We start from the raw sequence: 23,533 nt of genomic DNA, 5'->3' as shown, positions 1-23,533 counted from the left end.
GTGATGTTTAGGGGGAAATACAGCAAGATGGGGAGGGATGAGAGAGGGAGAGAAAGGGGGTTGGAGAGAGAAGGGAAATGGAGGGTTGAGAGAGGGAGAGAAAGGGGGGTTGGAGAGAGAAGGGAAATGGAGAGTTGAGAGAGGGAGAGAAAGGGGGGTTGGAGAGAGAAGGGATATGGAGGGTTGAGAGAGGGAGAGAAAGGGTGAGGGAAAAATAGAGAGGAAGAGTGTTACATTCTGTGCAGCTGAACTGTTTAAATGGCAGATACTCTGGACAGTATACTGTATAAAACGATGTCCTAATCATCCCCGTATTGTGGTGACCCCGTCCCAGTTCATGAAAAGGTTGTGAAATGGTCTGCTATTTTTTGGCTTTATAAAATCTACATCTCAGTGTAACCTCTCTAGTCAAACAAGGGAAAGATGAATTACTAGTGTGTGTGTGTGTGTGTGTGTGTGTGTGTGTGTGTGTGTGTGTGTGTGTGTGTGTGTGTGTGTGTGTGTGTGTGTGTGTGTGTGTGTGTGTGTGTGTGTGTGTGTGTGTGTGTGTGTGTGTGTGTGTGTGTGTGTGTGTGTGTGTGTGTGTGTGTGTGTGTGTGTGTGTGTGTGTGTGTGTGTGTGTGTGTGTGCGTGCGTGCGTGCGTGTGTGTGTGTTTGCAGAGCAACGATGCCTCAGGGAGCGCGTGGAACTGGATGTACTTCATTCCCCTCATCATCATCGGCTCTTTCTTCATGTTGAACCTGGTCCTGGGTGTACTGTCTGGGTAAGTGTGTGCGTGTGTGTGCATGCATGTGTGTGTGTGGGAGAGTGTGTGTGTGGGCGCACGTGCGCGTGTGTGTGGGACATGTGTGTGTGTGTGTTTCGTGTGCGTGTGTGTGTGTATACAATATGTCTGTGTATATGTCATTGTATACATCTATATGTGTGTTTCATTTGATATGTGTGTGTTGATATGTGTGTGTCTATCACAGGGAGTTTGCCAAAGAGAGAGAGCGAGTGGAGAACAGGAGTGAGTTTCTAAAGCTGAGGAGACAGCAGCAGATAGAGAGAGAGCTCAATGGATACCTGGAATGGATTTGTAAAGCAGGTACATTATCATCATATAGAACTACACACAAAACATACATGGAAGGGCTGTTACATATTTATGTTATATATGTTATATATTTATGTTATGTACGTTATATATTTATGTTATATATGTTACATATTTATGTTATGTATGTTATATGTTTATGTTATTTAAGTATTTAAGTATTTATGTTATGTATGTTATATGTTTATGTTATTTAAGTATTTAAGTATTTATGTTATGTATGTTATATGTTTATGTTATTTAAGTTATATATGTTACATATTTATGTTATATATGTTATGTATTTATGTTATAGATGTTACATATTTATGTTGAAAATGTTATATATTTATGTTATATATGTTATATATTTATGTTATATATGTTATATATTTATGTTATATATGTTACATATTTATGTTATATATGTTACATATTTATGTTATATATTTTATATATTTAAGTTAAATATGTTATATATTTATGTTATATATTTATGTTATATATGCTATATATTTATGTTATATACATTATATATTTATGTTAAATATGTTATATATTTATGTTATATATTGATGTTATATATGTTATATATTTATGTTATATATTTATGTTATATATGTTACATATTGCCATATACATTCCCTGTTTTGTTTACTTCACTTTTGCTTCCTATAGAAGAAGTGATCTTAGCAGATGATGAAGACCCTGATGCCTTTGACGGTATTTTCCCAAGTGTGTGTGTGTGTAGTGACATAGATATGATGTTAGAATGTATATAGAGACAGACAATGAGAAAATATAACATTGTGTAAATGTAGCATCATTGTTAGTGTAAATGTATTATCTTTACCAGTATACATGTAGCATCTTTCTAGACTAAATGTATCATCTTTGCTAGTGTAAATGTAGCATTTTTAATAGTGTAAATGTAGAATTTTTACTAGTGTAACCGGATCATCTTTGCTAGTGTGACTGTAGCATCTTTTCTAGTGTAAATGTAACACATTTTCTAGTGTAAATTTAGCATTTTTGCTAGTGTAAATGTAGCATATTTCCTATTGTAAATGTAGCATATTTTCTAGTGTAAATGTATCATCTTTGCTAGTGTAAATGTATCATCTTTACTAGTGTAAATGTATCATCTTTACTAGTGTAAATGTATCATCTTTACTAGTGTAAATGTAGCATATTTACTAGTGTAAATGTAGCATCTTTACTAGTGTACATTTATCATCTTTACTAGTGTAAATCTATAATATTTGCTATTGTAGATGTAGCATTTTTGCTAGTGTAAATGTAGAATATTTACTAGTGTAACGAGAGCATCTTTGCTAGTGTAAATGCAACACCTTTGCTCGTGTAAATGTAGCATATTTGCTAGTGTAAATATAGCATCTTTCCTATTATAAATGTTGCAGCTTTGCTAGTGTAAATGTAGCATCTTTACTAGTGTAAATGTAGCATATTTGCTAGTGTAAATGTAGCATCTTTGCTAGTGTAAATGTAGCATATTTGTTAGTGTAAATGTAGCATCTTCACTAGTGTAAATGTAGCATCTTGACTAGTGTAAATGTAGCATCTTTGCTTCTGTGCCAGTGTTTGTTTGCGTGTTCTATAGTGAGTAGTTGTGCGTCACTGTGTTCTATTTTTCCCATTCAGGCACCCGCAGGAGACCCACCATCAAAAACCACAAGAACAAAACAGATCTCCTTAACCCAGAGGATGGGAATGGAGACCTGGCACTGGGTAAGAAACACCACACACACGCACACGCACACACAAGATGTTACATGCTAACCAAATGTGTTTTTTCTCTCCACTCTTGTCCCCATCCCCCTCTCCTTTTCCCACTCTTCTCCTGTTCTCCATCACCTCTTCCCTTTTTTCTCCTCTCCTCCATCCCCCTCTCCTCTTCCCACTCTTCTCCTCTCCTCCATCCCCCTCTCCTTTTCCCACTCTTCTCCTCTCCTCTATCCCCCTCTCCTCTTCCCACTCTTCTCTTCTCCTCTCCACTATCCCCCTCTCCTTTTCCCATTCTTCTCCTCTCCTCCCAGGTTCTCCCTTTGCGCGGGCCAGTCTGAAGAGTTCAAAGCTGGAGGGCTCTAACTTCCATAAGAGGGAGCGTCGTCTGCGTTTCTTCATCCGACGCATTGTGAAGACCCAGTATTTCTACTGGAGTGTACTGTGTCTGGTGGGACTTAACACCATGTGTGTGGCTGTAGTACACTATGACCAGCCTGAACCACTCTCAGACTTCCTCTGTGAGTAGACATACAGGGAGGGGGGAGGGAGGTATGGATGGAGGGAGGGATAGAGGGTAGGATGGAGCGAGGGAGAGATAGAGGGTGGGAGGGAGGGATAGAGGGTGAGAGGGAGGTATGGAGGGAGGGAGAGATAGAGGGTGGGAGGGAGGGATAGAGGGTGGGAGGATGGATAAAATTAAGATCCTACATCTGTACACACACAGACACTCATACACTCATGCTACTGTACACATACACTCTTATATGAAGGATAAAATTCTAGATACTTTTCTTTATTTCTTTCTCTACCTCTTTGTCATGTTGGCTTAAAGGAGATTATTTCACGTTGGCTTAAAGGAGATTATTTCACGTTGGCTTAAAGGAGATTCTTTCACGTTGGCTTAAAGGAGATTCGGGAGACAGACACAGGAACGCGTAATAAGGTTTTTTATTAAGCCCCAAATTATGGCGTGCCGTGTAAAGGCACGGGGACGAAGACCAATCAAACACGGAATAAAAACACAGGGTAGAAACTCAAACAAAAGAGAGAGGAGTACCTCTAATAAATAACACACGCGCACAATAATTAACACACTGGACACGACCCGTAATCATCTGCGCAATCCACAATGGCATGAAGGCCAAAACACACAGCACAGGTACTCACACGCACCAACGGACATAGTAACAATAATCGACAGCCCAATGGAAACCAAAGGGCAAACTTATACAAGTACTAATCATTAGGAATAGGGGACAGGTGTGTGTAATGAAAGTTCCGGAGGGATCCGTGACAGTCTTTCTGCCTATTTGATTGCTTCTTACAGTGAATTGTTCAATGTACTTCTTTATTCCTTTTCTTTCGATATCATCCTCCTGTATTTTCCTGCTTGCTCATTCATGTCTGATCTTTCCCGCTCTCTCTCACCCTGTTCCCTCTCTCTTTTCACCTCTTCCAGACTTTGCAGAGTTCGTCTTCTTGAGTATCTTCATTTCTGAGATGGGTATAAAGATTTATGGACTGGGGTCACAGCCTTACTTTCACTCCTCCTTTAACTGCTTTGACTGCATTGTGAGTGGTGGAACTCGTCTACTCTAGGGTACACACGGTGCATATGTGACACGGACACACACACATGCACGCACGCACGCACACATGCACGCACACACACACACGCACGCACGCGCACGCACGCGCGCACGCACACACACACACACACACACACACACACACACACACACACACACACACACACACACACACCAATACAGTAAACACACACACTTGCATATAATTTTTGACCGCATGTTTTGGATAACATCACTAATGTATGTGTGTGTGTGTGTGGCAGGTAATATGTGGCAGCATATTCGAGGTGCTGTGGGGTTTTATCCAGCCTGGGACATCCTTTGGTATCAGTGTATTACGAGCTCTAAGGTTACTGAGAATCTTCAAAGTCACCAAGTAAGTCTCTACTGACTTTGAGTCAACCTCTGTATCGGATATCTTATCAATCTGTTTGTCAGCATGTCTCATTAACAAACGACCATGAAGGCATTTAGACATTTATAGGCTTTTCTAAACTCTTTCTCTCTCTCACACAAGCTCTCTCTCCTCTCTCCAACACTCTCTCCCCAACTCTCTCAGTTCTATTCAAGGGTCTTTATTAGCATGGGAAGAAACATATGTTTACATTGCCAAAGCAATTGAAATAAATAATAAAAAGTGAAAAGTAAATATTACACTCACACAAGTTCCAAAATAATAAAGACATTTAAAATGTCATATTATGTCCATATACAGTGTTGTAACGATGTGCAAATAGTTAAAGTACAAAATGGAAAATATATGGGTTGTATTTAGAATGGTATTTGTTCTTCACTGGTTGCCCTTTTCTTGTGGCAACAGGTCACACATTTTTCTGCTGTGATTTCTCTCCCGCGCCCCTCTCCCTCTCTCTCTACTATTCTCTCTCTCTCTGTCAGGTACTGGGCGTCTTTGAGGAACCTGGTTGTATCTCTGCTCAACTCCATGAAATCCATTATAAGCCTGCTCTTCCTCCTCTTCCTCTTTATCGTCGTCTTCGCTCTGTTGGGCATGCAACTCTTCGGAGGACAGTCAGTACCTCCTCTTCTTTCCCCCTCTTTTCTTGCCCCTTTCATCCTTCCTCCCCCTTCCTCCCCCTTCCCCCCCTTCCCCTGTCACTCTTTATCTTCAGTATCTGACTGTTTGGTGTCATCTTTAATCTCTCTCTCTCTCTCTCTCTCTCTCTCTCTCTCTCGCTATCTTTCTCTCGCTCTCTCTTTCTCGCTCTCTCTTTCTCTCTTCCTCAATTTCTTTCTGTTTATCCTCTAGGTTTAATTTTGAATCTGGCACTCCCTCGACCAACTTTGATACTTTCCCTGCAGCAATAATGACTGTGTTCCAGGTGAGTGGATAAAGACGGGAGGGGGGAGTGGAGAGGGGAGAGAAAGGAAAGAGATAATGGAATGAGAAAAGAGGGCAGAAGAAGAGTGGGAGTGGTAGCACACTGGAAATGAGGGATAGGAGAGAAAGAAAGAGGATAGACGAGTGTAAAGGCAGGGAAAGGTGAGAGTGTAAGCAGTCCCAAGATAAGCAGTCCTAACGTGTGCAAAGCGTGTGTTTATAAGTGTGTGTGTGTTTAAGAGTGTGTATATAAGAGTGTGTGTGCTTAAGTGTGTGTGTTTAAGAGTGTGTGTGTGTGTATAAGATTGTGTGTGTGTATAAGAGTGTATGTGTACAGCAGTACAAGTGTATGAGTGTTTGTGTGTGTACAGATGTAGGATCTTAATTGTATCACTCTTTTGTTCCTGAGAAATGTCCCGCTCCGCAGAAAATGCAAACTTGTAGTGTATTCAAGGTATTCAAAGGCTTCTAAAGGGTGTAATTTCCACTTTAAAATGTCAGACTTGATTTGCCCTAACGAAAAATTGATCAACCCCTACAAAAAAATGTCCACTAATTATAATCCACATAATAATTCACATTTCCTGTTGCTGTTTTTTTTCTGCTATAGCAAAGTGCCTAAAATTAAGCTCCTACATGTTTATTAGGAGTGTGTTCTCCCCCAGATCCTACATGTTTATTAGGAGTGTGTTCTCCCCCAGATCCTGACCGGAGAAGACTGGAACATGGTCATGTATGATGGAATAGAATCTCAGGGAGGAGTCAACAACGGGATGGTCTTCTCAGTCTTCTTCATCGTGCTCACACTTTTCGGCAACTGTATCCTTACACACACACACACACACACACACACACACACATGGCCGCCTCGCTTCGCGTTCCTAGGAAACTATGCAGTTTTTTGTTTTTTTACGTGTTATTTCTTACATTGGTACCCCAGGTAATCTTAGGTTTCATTACATACAGTCGAGAAGAACTACTGAATTTAAGAGCAGCGTCAACTCACCATCAGTACGACCAAGAATATGACTTTCGCGAAGCGGATCCTGTGTTCTGCCTTTCACCCAGGACAACGGAATGGATCCCAGCCGGCGACCCAAAAAAACAACTTCGTAAAAGAGGGAAACGTAGCGGTCTTCTGGTCAGACTCCGGAGACGGGCACATCGTGCACCACTCCCCAGTATACTTCTCGCCAATGTCCAGTCTCTTGACAACAAGGTTGATTAAATTTGAGCAAGGGTAGCATTCCAGAGGGACATCAGAGACTGTAACGTTCTTTGCTTCACGGAAACATGGCTCACTGGAGAGACGCTAACGGAGTCGGTGCAGCCAGCTGGTTTCTCCACGCATCGCGCCGACAGAAACAAACATCTTTCTGGTAAGAAGAGGGGCGGAGGCGTATGCCTTATGGCTAACGAGACGTGGTGTGGTCACAAAAGCATACAGGAACTCAAGTCCTTCTGTTCACCTGATTTAGAATTTCTCACAATCAAATGTCAACCGCATTATCTACCAAGGGAATTCTCTTCGATTATAATCACAGCCGTATATATTCCGCCCCAAGCAGACACATCGATGGCTCTGAACGAACTTTATTTGACTCTTTGCAAACTGGAATCCATACATCCTGAGGCTGCATTCATTGTAGCTGGGGATTTTAACAAGGCTAATCTGAAAACAAGACTCCCTAAATTGTATCAGCATATCGATTGCGCAACCAGGACTATTCTAACTTCCGCGACGCATATAAGGCCCTGCCCCGCCCTCCTTTCGGAAAAGCTGACCACGACTCCATTTTGTTGATCCCTGCCTACAGACAGAAACTTAAACAAGAAGCTCCCACGCTGAGGTCTGTTCAACGCTGGTCCGACCAATCTGATTCCACACTCCAAGACTGCTTCCATCATGTGGACTGGGATATGTTTCGTATTGCGTCAGACAACAACATTGACGAATACGCTGATTCGGTGTGCGAGTTCATTAGAACGTGCGTTGAAGATGTCGTTCCCATAGCAACGATTAAAACATTCCCAAACCAGAAACCGTGGATTGATGGCAGCATTCGCGTGAAACTGAAAGCGCGAACCACTGCTTTTAATCAGGGCAAGGTGACCGGAAACATGACCAAATACAAACAGTGTAGCTATTCCCTCCGCAAGGCAATCAAACAAGCTAAGCGTCAGTATAGAGACAAAGTAGAATCTCAATTCAATGGCTCAGACACAAGAGGTATGTGGCAGGGTCTACAGTCAATCACGGATTACAAAAAGAAAACCAGCCCCGTCACGGACCAGGATGTCTTGCTCCCAGGCAGACTAAATAACTTTTTTGCCCGCTTTGAGGACAATACAGTGCCACTGACACGGCCCGCAACCAAAACCTGTGGCCTCTCCTTCACTGCAGCCGAGGTGAGTAAAACATTTAAACGTGTTAACCCTCGCAAGGCTGCAGGCCCAGACGGCATCCCCAGCCGCGCCCTCAGAGCATGCGCAGACCAGCTGGCTGGTGTGTTTACGGACATATTCAATCAATCCCTATCCCAGTCTGCTGTTCCCACATGCTTCAAGAGGGCCACCATTGTTCCTGTTCCCAAGAAAGCTAAGGTAACTGAGCTAAACGACTACCGCCCCGTAGCACTCACTTCCGTCATCATGAAGTGCTTTGAGAGACTAGTCAAGGACCATATCACCTCCACCCTACCTGACACCCTAGACCCACTCCAAAATGCTTACCGCCCAAATAGGTCCACAGACGATGCAATCTCAACCACACTGCACACTGCTCTAACCCATCTGGACAAGAGGAATACCTATGTGAGAATGCTGTTCATCGACTACAGCTCGGCATTTAACACCATAGTACCCTCCAAGCTCGTCATCAAGCTCGAGACCCTGGGTCTGGACCCCGCCCTGTGCAACTGGGTACTGGACTTCCTGATGGGCCGCCCCCAGGTGGTGAGGGTAGGCAACAACATCTCCACCCCGCTGATCCTCAACACTGGGGCCCCACAAGAGTGCGTTCTGAGCCCTCTCCTGTACTCCCTGTTCACCCACGACTGCGTGGCCACGCACGCCTCCAACTCAATCATCAAGTTTGCGGACGACACAACAGTGGTAGGCTTGATTACCAACAATGACGAGACGGCCTACAGGGAGGAGATGAGGGCCGTCGGAGTGTGGTGTCAGGAAAATAACCTCACACTCAACGTCAACAAAACTAAGGAGATGATTGTGGACTTCAGGAAACAGCAGAGGGAACACCCCCCTATCCACATCGATGGAACAGTAGTGGAGAGGGTAGAAAGTTTTAAGTTCCTCGGCATACACATCACAGACAAACTGAATTGGTCCACCCACACAGACAGCATCGTGAAGAAGGCGCAGCAGAGCCTCTTCAACCTCAGGAGGCTGAAGAAATTTGGCTTGTCACCAAAAGCACTCACAAACTTCTATAAATGCACAATCGAGAGCATCCTGGCGGGCTGTATCACCGCCTGGTACGGCAACTGCTCCGCCCACAACCGTAAGGCTCTCCAGAGGGTAGTGAGGTCTGCACAACACATCACCGGGGGCAAACTACCTGCCCTCCAGGACACCTACACCACCCGATGTTACAGGTAGGCCATAAAGATCATCAAGGAAAACAACCACCCGAGCCACTGCCTGTTCACCCCGCTATCATCCAGAAGGCGAGGTCAGTACAGGTGCATCAAAGCTGGGACTGAGAGACTGAACAACAGCTTCTATCTCAAGGCCATCAGACTGTTAAACAGCCACCACTAACATTGAGTGGCTGCTGCCAACACACTGACTCAACTCCAGCCACTTTAATAATGGGAATTGATGGGAAATGATGTAAAATATATCACTAGCCACTTTAAACAATGCAACCTAATATAATGTTTACATACCCTACATTATTCATCTCATATGTCTATGTATATATTGTACTCTATATCATCTACTGCATCTTTATGTAATACATGTATCACTAGCCACTTTAACTATGCCACTTTGTTTACATACTCATCTCATACGTATATTCTGTACTCAATACCATCTACTGTATCTTGCCTATGCCACTCTGTACCATCACTCATTCATATATCTTTATGTACATATTCTTTATCCTCTTACACTTGTGTGTATAAGACAGTAGTTTTGGAATTGTTAGTTAGATTACTTGTTGGTTATTACTGCATTGTCGGAACTAGAAGCACAAGCATTTCGCTACACTCGCATTAACATCTGCTAACCATGTGTATGTGACAAATAAAATTTTATTTGATTTGACACACACACACACACACACACACACACACACACACACACACACACATACACACACACACACACACACACACACACACACACACACACACACACACACACACACACACACACACACACACACACAGTATAGTTTCTGTCTTTAACCCTTTGCCCTCAGACACTCTGCTGAATGTGTTCTTGGCCATTGCTGTGGACAATCTGGCCAACGCACAGGAACTCACTAAGGTACAGTACTTTGTACACTGACCGAGCCAAGCCTACTGGGGTCAAATAGAATGACCCCTCAGTTCAGGACATGACCTCTCACCCTGTCAGCTCTAGCTCCCCATCAAAAATGATCTGTATATTGACAGATATTGGACTGAATGCTCTAACAATGGGAATAAATGTCTGCAAGGGGCGGAAGGCAGGCGGGTAAGGCGGGAACAGGCGGGAACATTCTAGCCAATGAGAGGGCAGATATGCATGTGAACAACAGGCATACCACGTGCGTCCACTTATATCAGTAATTGTAACGGCCGTTGGTGGAAGAAGGTGAGGACCAAGATGCAGCGTGGTAAGTGTTCATCGTTATTTTATAAACTAAACACTAAATACAACATGGAACAAAAGAAACAACCGAAACAGCTCCGTCAGGTGCAAAACACACTAAACAGAAAATAACTACCCACAAAACCCATGTGGGCAAGAGCTACCTAAGTAAGGTTCTCAATCAGAGACAACGATAGACAGCTGTCCCTGATTGAGAACCACACCCGGCCAAACAACACAGAAATCAAAAACATAGAAAATTAACATAGAATGCCCACCCTAGTCACACCCTGTCCTAACCAAAATAGAGAATAAAAGCCTCTCTATGGCCAGGTTGTGACAGTAATAACCTAAACATTCGATCAAATAAGCCCCACTTTGCCAATTAGCAATTACATTTTATATTGACCAAATTCTAAATTCTCTCATTGTCGCCATACAAAAAAATCCCCACTTGGTCTGCATCACGCTATATTCTTGCGTGGTCTGATTTTGGGGCCAGAGTCAGCCCTCTTCACTTCACCTCTTCTTCTGTATCTCCATGTATCTGTATCTGTCAACGCCCCTTATTCTCCTATCTATAACTATATCTATAAAGGTCATTGCTCTCTTCTCTCACTCTGTCTACCATCTGTATCAACCTCCTCTATCTCTGCTTTTTACCCCCCCCCTCTCTCTCCCTCCCATGTATTTCCCGTCTCCCCTCCTCCCCCTCTCTCTCTCCCACTCGCTTTCTTTGGTAGGACGAGCAGGAAGAGGAAGCTGCTTCCAAGAAAAATGCTTTGCAAAAAGCCAAGGAGGTGGCCGAAGTCAGCCCTCAGTCTGTAGCCAACATGTCCATAGCGGCGTAAGTATCTCTCTTTCTTTCTCTGTTTCCATATCTCTCTCTGTTGTTTCTCTCATCCTTGCCCCCTCATCTCTCCTAGTGTGTTCACTCTTCAGCTGCACATACCTGCGCACAGACCTGCAGATACCTGCGTACTTGCTCGCACACACACACACACACACACACACACACACACACACACACACACACAGTGTTTGATCTCCTCCTCCTCCAGTAGGAAGCAGTGAGTCTTAGATCCTTTCTCTGCAGCTCTCTGTTCTCTCATAGTGAAGTTCACAGTGTGTCCATGGTCCACAGCCCTTATAATGTCACAGCAGTGTAGCCTGAGGATGTAGGGACACTGCCAATATCACGCATAGAGTTGACCTCCACTACCATTATAGTAAGGTTACAACTGTTGTTTCTACTCTGAAACATGAACACGTATGCATGCAAGCAAATACTTACATACACACACACACACACACACACACACACACACACACACACACACACACACACACGCACACTCAGTCAATCTCTGACGTAGCCCACTTTTGATATGTACTTTTGTGTGGTGTGTTGACTATTGTTGTGTGTTGTGTCTTGGTCATGTTTCCTAGTCTGCAAGACAGCTAAAGGTGCACTGATAGAGCAATACTAGGAATTGTTTCCACTAATGAGGTGACTGTGACGTCATTCCTAGCACTGCCCCACCATGCCAGTATAAATCCATATCATTCATCCGCATATGTGGATGATATAATAGCTTTGCAAGCAGGGATTTTCCAAGCTGGAATCTCCACACTTGCTAAAGCAGGTTAGGAGATACTCTGAGTCCCTGTCTGGGACTCTGGGAAGAAGATTTCTCTCTGGATCTAAATGGGTTACACTTTACCTGACCCCTTCTTCACAAGGCCGACGTAACACTATTATAATGATGACATAACACTATTATAATGATGACATAACACTATTATGATGATGACATAACACCATTATAATGATGACATAACACTATTATAATGATGACATAACACTATTATAATGATGACATAACACTATTATGATGATGACATAACACCATTATAATGATGACGTAACACTATTATAATGATGACGTAACACTATTATGATGATGACATAACACCGATTTTAATGATGACATAACACTATTATAATGAAGACATAATACTATTATAATGATGACATCACACCATTATAATGATGACGTAACACTATTATAATGATGACATAACACTATTATAATGATGACATAACACCATTATAATGATGACATAACACTATTATGATGATGACATAACACCATTATAATGATGACGTAACACTATTATAATGATGACATAACACTATTATGATGATGATATAACACCATTATAATGATGACATAACACTATTATAATGATGACATAACACTATTATAATGATGACATAACACTATTATAATGATGATGACATAACACTATTATTATGATGATGACATAACACCATTATAATGATGACATAACACCATTATAATGATGATGACATAACACTATTATAATGATGACATAACACTATTATAATGATGACATAACACTATTATAATGATGATGACATAACACTATTATAATGATGATGACATAACACCATTATAATGATGATGACATAACACTATTCTAATGATGACATAACACTATTTATATTGATGACATAACACTATTATAATGATGACATAACACATGTTGTAAACATGTCATGACAACAAGAAGACCTGGGTAACGGTTTGTGACTTGAGATATCCGCTGTAAGAGAACTGGCTATGATTGTCTCTCTGCCTAGTTGTAGATAGAAACTGCCTTTGTTTGAAGGGCAGTCTGTGTTTGGTAGAATGAATGGAGAGGTGTGTAGATACTCTGAAGACAGTGCAATAGAATTTGTGCAACAGAAACAAAATGTGAGCTAGAGAGATATGGACGCCTGTGTAGTGGAAGAGAGATGTGGATCCTGAGATAGAGAAATGAGATAGAGATAGAGAGATAGAGATAGAGAAAGTATGAGAAAAGTCTAGAGGGATAAATAAAGTTTGTGCAAGAGAAAGAAAGGTGAAAAATGGAGAGAGAAAGGAGAGGAAGATCAAAAGAGAAAGAAAAGGAGAACAGAATAGAAATGGAGAGATAGATGAATAGAGACATTGCTAGATGGTTGTCTGAGCAGTGTGAGTTGAAATGGTGTGTGTATTTGTTAGTGTAAAGTGTGTGTGTGTGTGTGTGTGTGTGTGTGTGTGTGTGTGTGTGCGTGCGTGCGCGCGCGTGCGTGCGTGCGTGTGTGTGTGTGTGCGTGTGTGTGTGTGTGTGTGTTGGGGAGGCTTGAGGAGTGTGTTGCCTCATTCACACTATAGGGCCGACCCTAAATGCACTGTACTGGCTCATATATCTTTTTTTCGCATGGTTCTTTCCAGCATGGTTCCAGCCACTCTGGTGGATGCGTAGCCAGGTCAGCCCAGTACAGCTCTGCTTGGCTAGGTTCTGGTTGCTCATATAGTGTGAATTGGGCAGGCGTGTGTTCTCTGTGTCATGTCACTCACCAACTGTTTCCCTCCTCAGCGAAAAAGTAAACAGCACAGGTCACAACGCTTCCGACCCCTTTCTGGACTGGTATTTACTCATTTATACTCCTTCTGTTTCTTTTCGCCCGCTTTTCCTTTCCTCTCCTCCTTTAGACCATCCTGTTTTAATTATCTCCCCCTAATTCTGATTTTTTTACTCCTTTGCTTTTTTGTTGGTTTTTGAGTTGGCTTATTCTGAGTATATTTTCTGTTGGCTGCTCCCCGCAGTATGGCTGTGGCTTTACTGTGGTTGACTGTGGTCCCTGGGAAAGGGAGTTAGTGGGGCCGGGGCGCCATTTTGGTTCTTTCGTTGGCAACATCTCAAATGGCACCCTATTCCCCATATAGTGCACTACTGTTGACCTGAGCCTTTCATAAGAGTAGTGCAAAATATGGAGAATAGAGTGTTATCTGAGGTTTGCCCTTTTTTCTCAGAACTTCCATTTTCAGTCTTTTTGTTGATGATTCCATTTTGGTTCCTTCATTGGGTCCTTTTGGGTTTGGTTTCCTGGTCAACTGTGTAATATTCTAACCTTGCCTCAATATCATTCTCCATCTTGTGCCTCTCTCTGTGTGGTTTCCCAAAGTGGGGCTGGTCTGCCCACTGCTTTGGGAAACTGTGGTCGACCATACTCCTTCAGTAGCTCTGTGTTTCTGCCCTGTAGGTCCAGCAAGGCGACCCTTTACATGTGTGTGTGTGAGCTCTATAGTGTGTGTTTGTGTATTTGCTTGTGTTTATATTTCTGTATACCTGCGTATGTAGGTTTCTGTATGTCTGTGTGTTTGTATATTTGTAAATTGACTCAGATACCACTGCTTAACCTGATATTTGACACTCTCAACCTCCCCATCCATCCTCTCTTTTCTCTCCCTCTCTGCCTCCCCTCCTTCTCCTCTGCTCTCCATCATGCTTTCTGTCTCTATTTCTTAACCTCTCTTTTCTCCTCGCTCCCCTTTCATCCAACGCTCTGTCCATCTGTCTCACCTTTCATCCATCTCACCGCCCTCCTTTTTCTCTCGCCTGCTCTCTTCTCTCTTCTCTCATCTCTTCTATCCTCTACCTCTCTCTCGGTCCCCCTCTCTCTGTCCCTCCTCTCATCCTTTCCCCTCTCTCTGTCCCTCCTCTTTCTCTCGGCCGCTCTCTTCTCTCATCTCTCATCTCTTCTATCCTCTACCTCTCTCTCGGTCCCCCTCTCTCTGTCCCTCCTCTCTCGGTCCCCCTCTCTCTGTCCCTCCTCTCATCCTTTCCCCTCTCTCTGTCCCTCCTCTTTCTCTCGGCTGCTCTCTTCTCTCATCTCTCATCTCTTCTATCCTCTACCTCTCTCTCGGTCCCCCTCTCTCTGTCCCTCCTCTCTCGGTCCCCCTCTCTCTGTCCCTCCTCTCTCGGTCCCCCTCTCTCTGTCCCTCCTCTTTCTCTCGGCTGCTCTCTTCTCTCATCTCTCATCTCTTCTATCCTCTACCTCTCTCTCGGTCCCCCTCTCTCTGTCCCTCCTCTCTCGGTCCCCCTCTCTCTGTCCCTCCTCTCATCCTTTCCCCTCTCTCTGTCCCTCCTCTCATCCTTTCCCCTCTCTCCGTCCCTCCTCTCTCGGTCCTCCTCTCTCTGTCCCTCCTCTCTCGGTCCCCCTCTCTCTGTCCCTCCTCTCATCCTTCCCCTCTCTCGGCCCCCCTCTCTCTGTCCCTCCTCTCTCGGTCCCCCTCTCTCTGTCCCTCCTCTCAACCTTTCCCCTCTCTCTGTCCCTCCTCTCATCCTTTCCCCTCTCTCTGTCCCTCCTCTCATCCTTTCCCCTCTCTCCGTCCCTGTAGTAAGGAGCAGCAGAAGAACAATAAGGGTGGTAATAAGTCCGTGTGGGAACAGAGGACCAAGGAGCTGAGGAAACAGACTCTAATGACCAGCAGAGAGGCCCTCTACAACGAACTGGACCCAGAGGACCGCTGGAAGGCAAGGAGAGAGGGAGGGAGGGGGAAGGCTGGAAGGAAGGCAAGGAGGGAGGGAGGGAGGGAGGGAGGGAGGGAGGGATGGAAGGAAGGAAGGAAGGAAGGAAGGAAGGAAGGAAGGAAGGAAGGAAGGAAGGAAGGAAGGAAGGAAGGAAGGAAGGAAGGAAGGAAGGAAGGAAGGAAGGAAGGAAGGAAGGAAGGAAGGAAGGAAGGAAGGAAGGAAGGAAGGAGAGTGGAGGGATGGAAAGGGGATACCTAGTCAGTTGCACAGTTGAATGCATTCAATCAAAATGTGTCTACCGCATTTAAGCTGAATCAGAGAGGTGAGGGGGCTGCCTTAATCGTCACCCACATCATTGGTGCCAGGGGAGCAGTTGTTGTGGGGGTTAACTGCCTTGCTCAAGGGCAGAACAGCAGATGTTTCCACCTTGCCGGCTCAGGGATTCAAACAAGCAACCTTTCAGTTACTGTCCCAAACTCTAACCTCTAGGCTACCTGCCACCCCAGAGAGGGGGGTAAGGAGGGAGGTGGGTAAGGAGGAAGGGAGACAGTAAGAGACAACAAACCAAATGGAGAAGGGTGGAGAGAGCGATGGAACACAGAAAGGGGAGAAATTACGAAAGTTGGTAACACTTTTTATTGGTCTGAGTTAAGCTGCTTGATACTTTCGGGTACTTACCTCATATAGTTCATCATAATGAATAACTACCTGGTAATTACCGGGTGCCAAATGTAACATACTGGTTGGTGCCTTTGTCAATTTACCATTAATTGAATCAAACATTTTTTGAAAAAATAAGCGTTATAGGTGGTTGGTTATATGACCTCTGGGATGCTAACAATATTATGCCTCTCCTTGATTCCGCCTGGCCTTCCTCTTCCGTCCCCTGCTTACAACTCTCCCAACCCAACCTTTCCCTCCCTCCCCCCTCCCCTTTCTTCCAGGTGAACTACTCCCGCCACATCCGTCCTGACATGAAGACCCACACAGACCGCCCTCTAGTGGTGGACCCCCAGGAGAACCGCAACAACAACACCAACAAGACCACCAAAGAGCCTGACCCCCGCCTCAGCCAGCAGCACGCCGACGAGCTGGTCCGCAAGCAGACACATGTCCACGAGAGAGGAGGTGGGGGCTCAGGGTCTGGTTCAGGCCCTGGAAGGCCTTACGAGCGGGCAGACTCTACGGAGAGCCGCAGGAGCCGTAAGGAGAGCAAGGAGCACCAGGAGCTCCAACACCACCACTCCTCCCATACCCGCCTAGATGCAACGATGCTGGGACAGAGTGGAGAGGAGAGGCCCCAGAGAAGGCACCACCACCCACGGGGCCAGGTGGGATCATCGGAGCACAGGAAACCCCGCCAGCACCGCATGCCCCCAGAGGACGAAGAGGGGGGAGGTGGAGGTGGTGGAGGAGGAGGAGGAGGAGGGGAAAGGCGACACAAGAGCAGGGGGACAGAAGGAGAAGGCGAGGGGGAGCAAGAGGGGGGTGATGGAGGTGAAAGGAGGCAGAGACGGCATCGCCATGGCACTCAGTCAGGGTGTGATGGTGAGGGGAAGAGGACGCGGCAACACCGCAGGAAGTGAGGGAGACCCTGACACACACAGACACACACATGTATACGCACTCACACTTTCCTCTGTCAACCAGTGTCCTTATACAGTAGTTCTCAGAACCATTCTGACATTTCCCTACTCCTTCTCTTCCATCAATCTCTCTCGTTTCTCCCTCTCTTTCTTTCTTTCCTTCTCTTTCCCTCTATAGGGATGGTCCCAACCTGTCCACCACACGGCCCATCCAGAAGAGCCTCTGTAGACAGGACAGCCAGTACAGCGAGGACATGGACAATGTCATGAACAGTAAACTGGCCACCAGCCAGCCCAAGCTACACCCAGGCTACACCCAGCAGCCCTGCCCAGCCTCGGGCCTCCCCAGCCCAGCCAACCACACTACCCCAGGCCCAGGCTTCGGTCCTGCAGGCCTCAACACTCACCTGACTAACAGCAGCTCCCACCTGGGCCTAGATGGAAGCCTGGTTCCTGCATACGGAAGTAGCACCCGGATACCGGACCACACGGCAGTGGACATACCACCCATGTTTCCTTCCCACAATGCCATATTGCAGGGTGAGAGAGAGGGAAGGAAGAGGAGGGGAGGGGGATGGAGGGAGACTGTGTATGACCAAGGTTTATCAGGTCGCTTCTTCAGTCAAAACATTGAGAAACAGCCACACATGCCATGCTATTTCTGAATTCTTGTTTCTTCCCTTCATTCTTCCCTGTCCTTTCCTCTCCTATCCACCCCCTCCCTCTCCCTCTGTCTCTCTCTCTCCTCCCTCTCTTTCTTGCATCCCTCCAGTCAATAAGAATGCTAACACGGAGCCTCTGCCTAAGAAGGAGGATAAGGAGGATGATGATGATGAGAAGGGTGATGAAGATGGACCCAAACCAATGCCTCCCTATAGCTCCATGTTCATCCTCTCTACCACCAACCCGTATGTGGGCACATGCATGCACACACACAATCACAATCACAATCACACACACATGTACATTCATTATTAATTATATTAATGATGCATTTTTTTGTGTTTGTTGCAATGTGTGTGTGTGTGTGTGTGTGTGTGTGTGTGTGTGTGTGTGTGTGTGTGTGTGTGTGTGTGTGTGTGTGTGTACATGCATGCTTGTGTGTGTCTGCATGTGTGTACGTGTATGCTCGTGTGTGTCTGTGTGTGTGATTAGGTTCCGGAGACTATGCCACTACATTGTGACTCTGAAATTCTTTGAGTTTGGAATCCTGTCTACCATCGCTATGAGCAGTATCGCCCTGGCAGCAGAAGACCCCGTCTGGCCAGAATCACCTCGCAACAATGTGAGACACTCAAAGCTCTGTTTCCGTAGTAGCTTATATTTACTCTCCATGCTAACTTAACTATTAGCTAGCTTCTACTTTATCCTCCATGCTAACTTAGCTATTATAGCTAACTTCTACTTTACCCTCCATGCTAACTTAGCTATTATAGCTAACTTCTACTTTACCCTCCATGCTAACCTAGCTATTATAGCTAACTTCTACTTTACCCTCAATGCTAACTTAGCTATTATAGCTAACTTCTACTTTACCCTCAATGCTAACTTAGCTATAAGCTAACTTTTACTTTACCCTCCATGCTAACTGAACTATTAGCAAGCTTCTACTTTACGTCTGCTAACTCTGTGTCCTCTCTCTCCCTTTATGCAGGTTCTGCGCTACTTTGACTATGTGTTTACGGGAGTGTTCACTTTTGAGATGTTGATTAAGGTAATTCTGAATCTATTTCACTCTAGCTATACTTGTAATTTTTTTGACGTGAGACAATCAATAACAAAACATATCCACTCTCTCTGTCGCCCTCACTCTAACGCCCCCTCACTCTCTCTCACTTTCTCTCTCTCTCCCCCTCTTCCCCCCCCCCCCCCCCCCCCCCTCCCCCAACCCACCTCTCTCTCAGATGGTGGATCTGGGCCTGGTGTTGCACCAGGGCTCCTATTTCCGTGACCTGTGGAACATCCTGGACTTTATAGTGGTTAGTGGTGCTCTGGTGGCCTTCGCCTTCACGTAAGTTACCCTCCTGCCCCGTCATCTCCTCTCCCCCAACTCTCTCTCTTGTCCTGCCTGCTGCCCCATATCCTTCTCTCCCCCATCTCCCCCTCTCTCTCCTCTCCTCTCTGCCCCCTCTCTCTGCTGTCCTTGCAAGGGGTCACAATGTCACTACGCAGACAGCCTCACAGGCGCCCTGGAGCAAAGCCCCACTCTCTCTCTCTCTCCTCTGTCGCTCTCTCTTCTGTTGCTCTCTCTTCTTTCACTCTCTCTTCTGTCACTATCTCGTCTCTTTATATCCCATGCTCTTGTTCTGTCTCATGTTCACACTCCCACGCTCTCTCTCTCCTGTCTCACTCTGTCTCAGTCTTAGCTCCTCTGTCTTGTTCTGTCTCACTCGATCAACAACCTTCCCACAACCTTCCCATAGCATCCAACTCCCCAGGCTACTGGCACTACCGTTTCCCCAATGCCCCTTTCAATCATCGTTCGCCAGAGTCAACCACTTTCCTCTCCTCCTGTCCTTCATCCGGCTCCCCATCTCACCTGCCTCCCTCGCTCCTCGTTTCTACTTCTCCCCCCTGCGGTCCAACACTATCCCCCTCCACCCTTTCTCTCCCAACGTCCACTATGCCCCCCTCTCTCGCTCCTCTCCTCCCCCTTATCTCCCGTGGGTGTGAGGACCACCCCAGGCACCTGTAACCCTTTAGTGTCCCGGGCGGTTCTGGAGCTGAGGGGCCTGAGCCGCACCCCTCCTCCACCCCTCCTACGGAGCAGGTATTTCAGCTTCCTTCTTCTGCACGCCACTGCCTGAGCTTGGGCTGGGAGTGGGACAGGTGCTATGGCTGGTGATGAAGCTGGTACTTTCGCTGGGGCTGGAGCTTGGTGTGGGATGAAGAAGGGTGCCTTAATGAAATAATGGTTTGGATGGGGGAAGTTCTGGGTCTAAGGCTAAATGGAACGGGAGCTGGGGGTCTGGGGAAAGACAAGTGTTGGGTCTAAGGCTAAATGGAACGGGAGCTGGGGGTGTGGGGAAAGACAAGTTCTGGGTCTAAGGCTAAATGGAACGGGAGCTGGGGGTGTGGGGAAAGACAAGTGTTGGGTCTAAGGCTAAATGGAACGGGAGCTGGGGGTCTGGGGAAAGAGAAGTTCTGGGCCTAAGGCCAGACAATTGCTGGGGTTGTAGCCGGGATCAGGATGGGGTAAAAAATAAGAGGGTTAAGGTTGAGACAAGGGTGTTAGGGCTGGAGTGGGGGTGGGGGCAGGTGGGGTTGAGTGAAGAGAGGTGTAGTTCTTGGAATAGTACATTGATACATTGACCCTCTTGAAAAGAGATGCTGAGTCTTAATGTGACTACCTGGACCGACACAGGATAGATCAACAAACTAAAGGGAATGGGTCGGGTTGGGTGTGATGCTACAATTTGGGTAGGCTTAAAAGGGTTGTTTTTGGACTGTGCTAGAATTATGAGCTTTTTCATGATCCAGACCTCTTATCGTATACCGTGGCGCCTGAAATGGTGTCCAAGATTTTTCTAGGCTGGTTGATTTAGACCTAGGATATGATTTTACAATGAATTTATACATAGTTGCATGATATAAAGTCATTGGTTAAGGCGTGTGAGTTGATTATTGTACATGCTACCTGTACACATAGTGCTTGAGTTATTCTGACAGTATTGATGTGAGTCTTTCCACCCTAACCCAGTCCCCTTATACAGGTGGATCTTTGAACAATGGAAAAACATGGCGACCAGGGCATTTTGATTCACTCAATTCAGGATTTGAATTTGAAATGTTGAACCCCTTCAAAGAAAATACTGGGATATTTTCAAAACCATTCATTCCATTTCAACGGATCATCTGAATTGACTGAATCAAAATGGAATCGAAAGCCCAACCCTAAAGGAAAGCACGGGTATGAGGATGATGTGCACATAGGCATGCATACATACTTGAGGTCCATATACATGCGTCTAAGAATGGGAATGGCTATAACTAACAGTCATTTCTGTAATGCATATGAAGAACCTATCATAGCTCAGACTATAGGATCATTCATTAGCTGATAGGGGTGTTGTGTGTTTCGCAAACAGAAATCACTCCGCTTTGTATCTTCCCAAGTATGTCTAATACCTCCTCAGGGAAGGTCCCTTTCTTCCACCCTTACTCCCTAGGCCCTAACACTAGCTCCCATTGCTTAACCCTTTGCTTCCCCTCCAAAGAGAGGGGTTACAGATTACCGTTACAGTGGGCATGCAAGTTTTCTTCTCCTTTAAGGGAGAAAGATAGAAAAAGATACCTGGATGTGCCTGCAGAATACTCCCTCCTTCCCCCCTCCCTCCCTCCCTCCATCCCTCACTCCATCCCTCACTCCATCCCTCACTCCTTTACTCTGCTCCTGTGGAGAGAAACAAACTGTTCACCAATCCCTTTTACATTCCTCCTTCTCCTCCTCACTCCGTTTTCCTGATCTCCAACTGGATAGGTTCACAGAATGTTAGCATTGCCCAGCTAGCATTAGCATCATTACAGTTGCCTATCCAATCATTTCACATCTGCAGTCATGTGAAGGAGATGAAGGAAAGGATGATTTGTAGGAATATTTGGACACTCAAGGTAGAAGTTGCAAACCACAGATCTAAGACCAGATTGTCCTCCCACAAATCCTAACCTTGCCCGTTAGGCTGGTAAAAACAAATATGATCCTAGATCAGTTTCCGGGGACAACTTCATACTCTTCCTCTGAGTGGCCGGTGCTCCAGGGTGGCAGTGGCACCCCCTGTCTGTGGGACTGACCCTGATCCTGCCATGCTATGTGTGTATGTGTGTGCCACTGTCAAGTGTGTGTGTGTGTGTGTGTGTGTGTGTGTGTGTGTGTGTGTGTGTGTGTGTGTGTGTGTGTGTGTGTGTGTGTGTTTGAGTATTTCATGCATATATATATGTGTCTTTCTGTATGTATATATGTGTGTTGCATCTATATATATATGTGTATGTGTATATTCCTGTATGTATGTGTTGCATACTGTATATATGTGTTTATCTGAGTGTATATGTATGTTCATGTGTTTCACTTTCTGTGTTAGGCTTGCGTTTTTAGTCTTAAGGTATAATGGAATGTTTGACAAAGGTCCAGACAGACAGACAGACAGACAGACAGACAGACAGGCTGACTGACTGACTGACTGACTGACTGATATATTAGTCAGAGAGACAGAGACTGATAGATTAGTCAGATAGACAGAGACTCTGATAGATTAGTCAGATAGACAGAGACTCTGATAGATTAGTCAGATAGACAGAGACTGAGACTGATAGATTAGTCAGAGACAGAGACTCTGATAGATCAGTCAGATAGACAGAGACTGATAGATTAGTCAGATAGACTGATACTCTGATAGATCAGTCAGGTAAACTGATACTCTGATAGATTAGTCAAATAGACTGAAACTCTGATAGATTAGTCAGATAGACTGATACTCTGATAGACTGATACTCTGATAGATCCGTCAGGTAGACTGATACTCTGATAGATTAGTCAGATAGACTGAAACTCTGATAGATTAGTCAGATAGACTGATACTCTGATAGATTAGTCAGAGAGACAGAGACTCTGATAGATTAGTCAGATAGACTGATACTCTGATAGATTAGTCAGAGAGACAGCAAGACAGACAGACAGACAGACAGACTCTGATAGAGCATTCAGAGAGACAGCAAGACAGACAGAGAGAGATTGTGATAGATTAGTCAGACAGACCAACATAGACTCTGATAGTTCAGTCAGAGAGACAACAAGACAGACAGAGAGAGATTGTGATAGATTAGTCAGACAGACAGACAGAGACGCTGATAGATCAGTCAGATAACAGTGAAACTCACAGGGCCAAAGCAGACTGTAACGGATAAAGATAGTGCCCTTATTCAATTGGTTGAAATCAAGCAGCATTGCAGATAGAACGAGTACTCCCATTGGAGATCTGTATCACCACTTTGATCTAATTACTCTGG

At 45.1% G+C, this 23,533-nt stretch overlaps 1 protein-coding gene across 26 annotated transcripts in view; it reads left to right on the top strand.

Moving 5' to 3' along the window:
* cacna1aa (calcium channel, voltage-dependent, P/Q type, alpha 1A subunit, a) overlaps positions 1-23,533 on the top strand; it is a 177,668-nt gene that overhangs the window by 64,766 nt on the left and 89,369 nt on the right. For 16 of the 26 annotated variants that reach the window (XM_036938866.1, XM_036938880.1, XM_036938883.1 and 13 more), the window contains exons 7-26: positions 661-764; positions 973-1,088; positions 1,755-1,811; positions 2,739-2,825; positions 3,134-3,340; positions 4,282-4,394; positions 4,675-4,787; positions 5,309-5,440; positions 5,679-5,751; positions 6,452-6,569; positions 10,201-10,268; positions 11,318-11,421; positions 14,007-14,057; positions 15,812-15,947; positions 16,889-17,526; positions 17,709-18,070; positions 18,303-18,438; positions 18,686-18,815; positions 19,185-19,244; positions 19,435-19,541. In XM_036938866.1, coding sequence (XP_036794761.1) covers positions 661-764; positions 973-1,088; positions 1,755-1,811; positions 2,739-2,825; positions 3,134-3,340; positions 4,282-4,394; positions 4,675-4,787; positions 5,309-5,440; positions 5,679-5,751; positions 6,452-6,569; positions 10,201-10,268; positions 11,318-11,421; positions 14,007-14,057; positions 15,812-15,947; positions 16,889-17,526; positions 17,709-18,070; positions 18,303-18,438; positions 18,686-18,815; positions 19,185-19,244; positions 19,435-19,541 — 2,912 coding nt within the window. The remainder of the gene's footprint in view (positions 1-660; positions 765-972; positions 1,089-1,754; positions 1,812-2,738; positions 2,826-3,133; positions 3,341-4,281; positions 4,395-4,674; positions 4,788-5,308; positions 5,441-5,678; positions 5,752-6,451; positions 6,570-10,200; positions 10,269-11,317; positions 11,422-14,006; positions 14,058-15,811; positions 15,948-16,888; positions 17,527-17,708; positions 18,071-18,302; positions 18,439-18,685; positions 18,816-19,184; positions 19,245-19,434; positions 19,542-23,533) is intronic. The other 10 variants (XM_036938891.1, XM_036938887.1, XM_036938890.1 and 7 more) reach the window with 7 other exon arrangements.

This window comes from Oncorhynchus mykiss, chromosome 12 (assembly GCF_013265735.2).
Source record: "Oncorhynchus mykiss isolate Arlee chromosome 12, USDA_OmykA_1.1, whole genome shotgun sequence".
In the NCBI taxonomy this organism is placed as follows: Eukaryota; Metazoa; Chordata; class Actinopteri; order Salmoniformes; family Salmonidae; genus Oncorhynchus; species Oncorhynchus mykiss.
The sequence above is the reverse complement of the archived record's forward strand: the minus strand, read 5'-3'. Positions and strand labels throughout refer to the sequence as shown.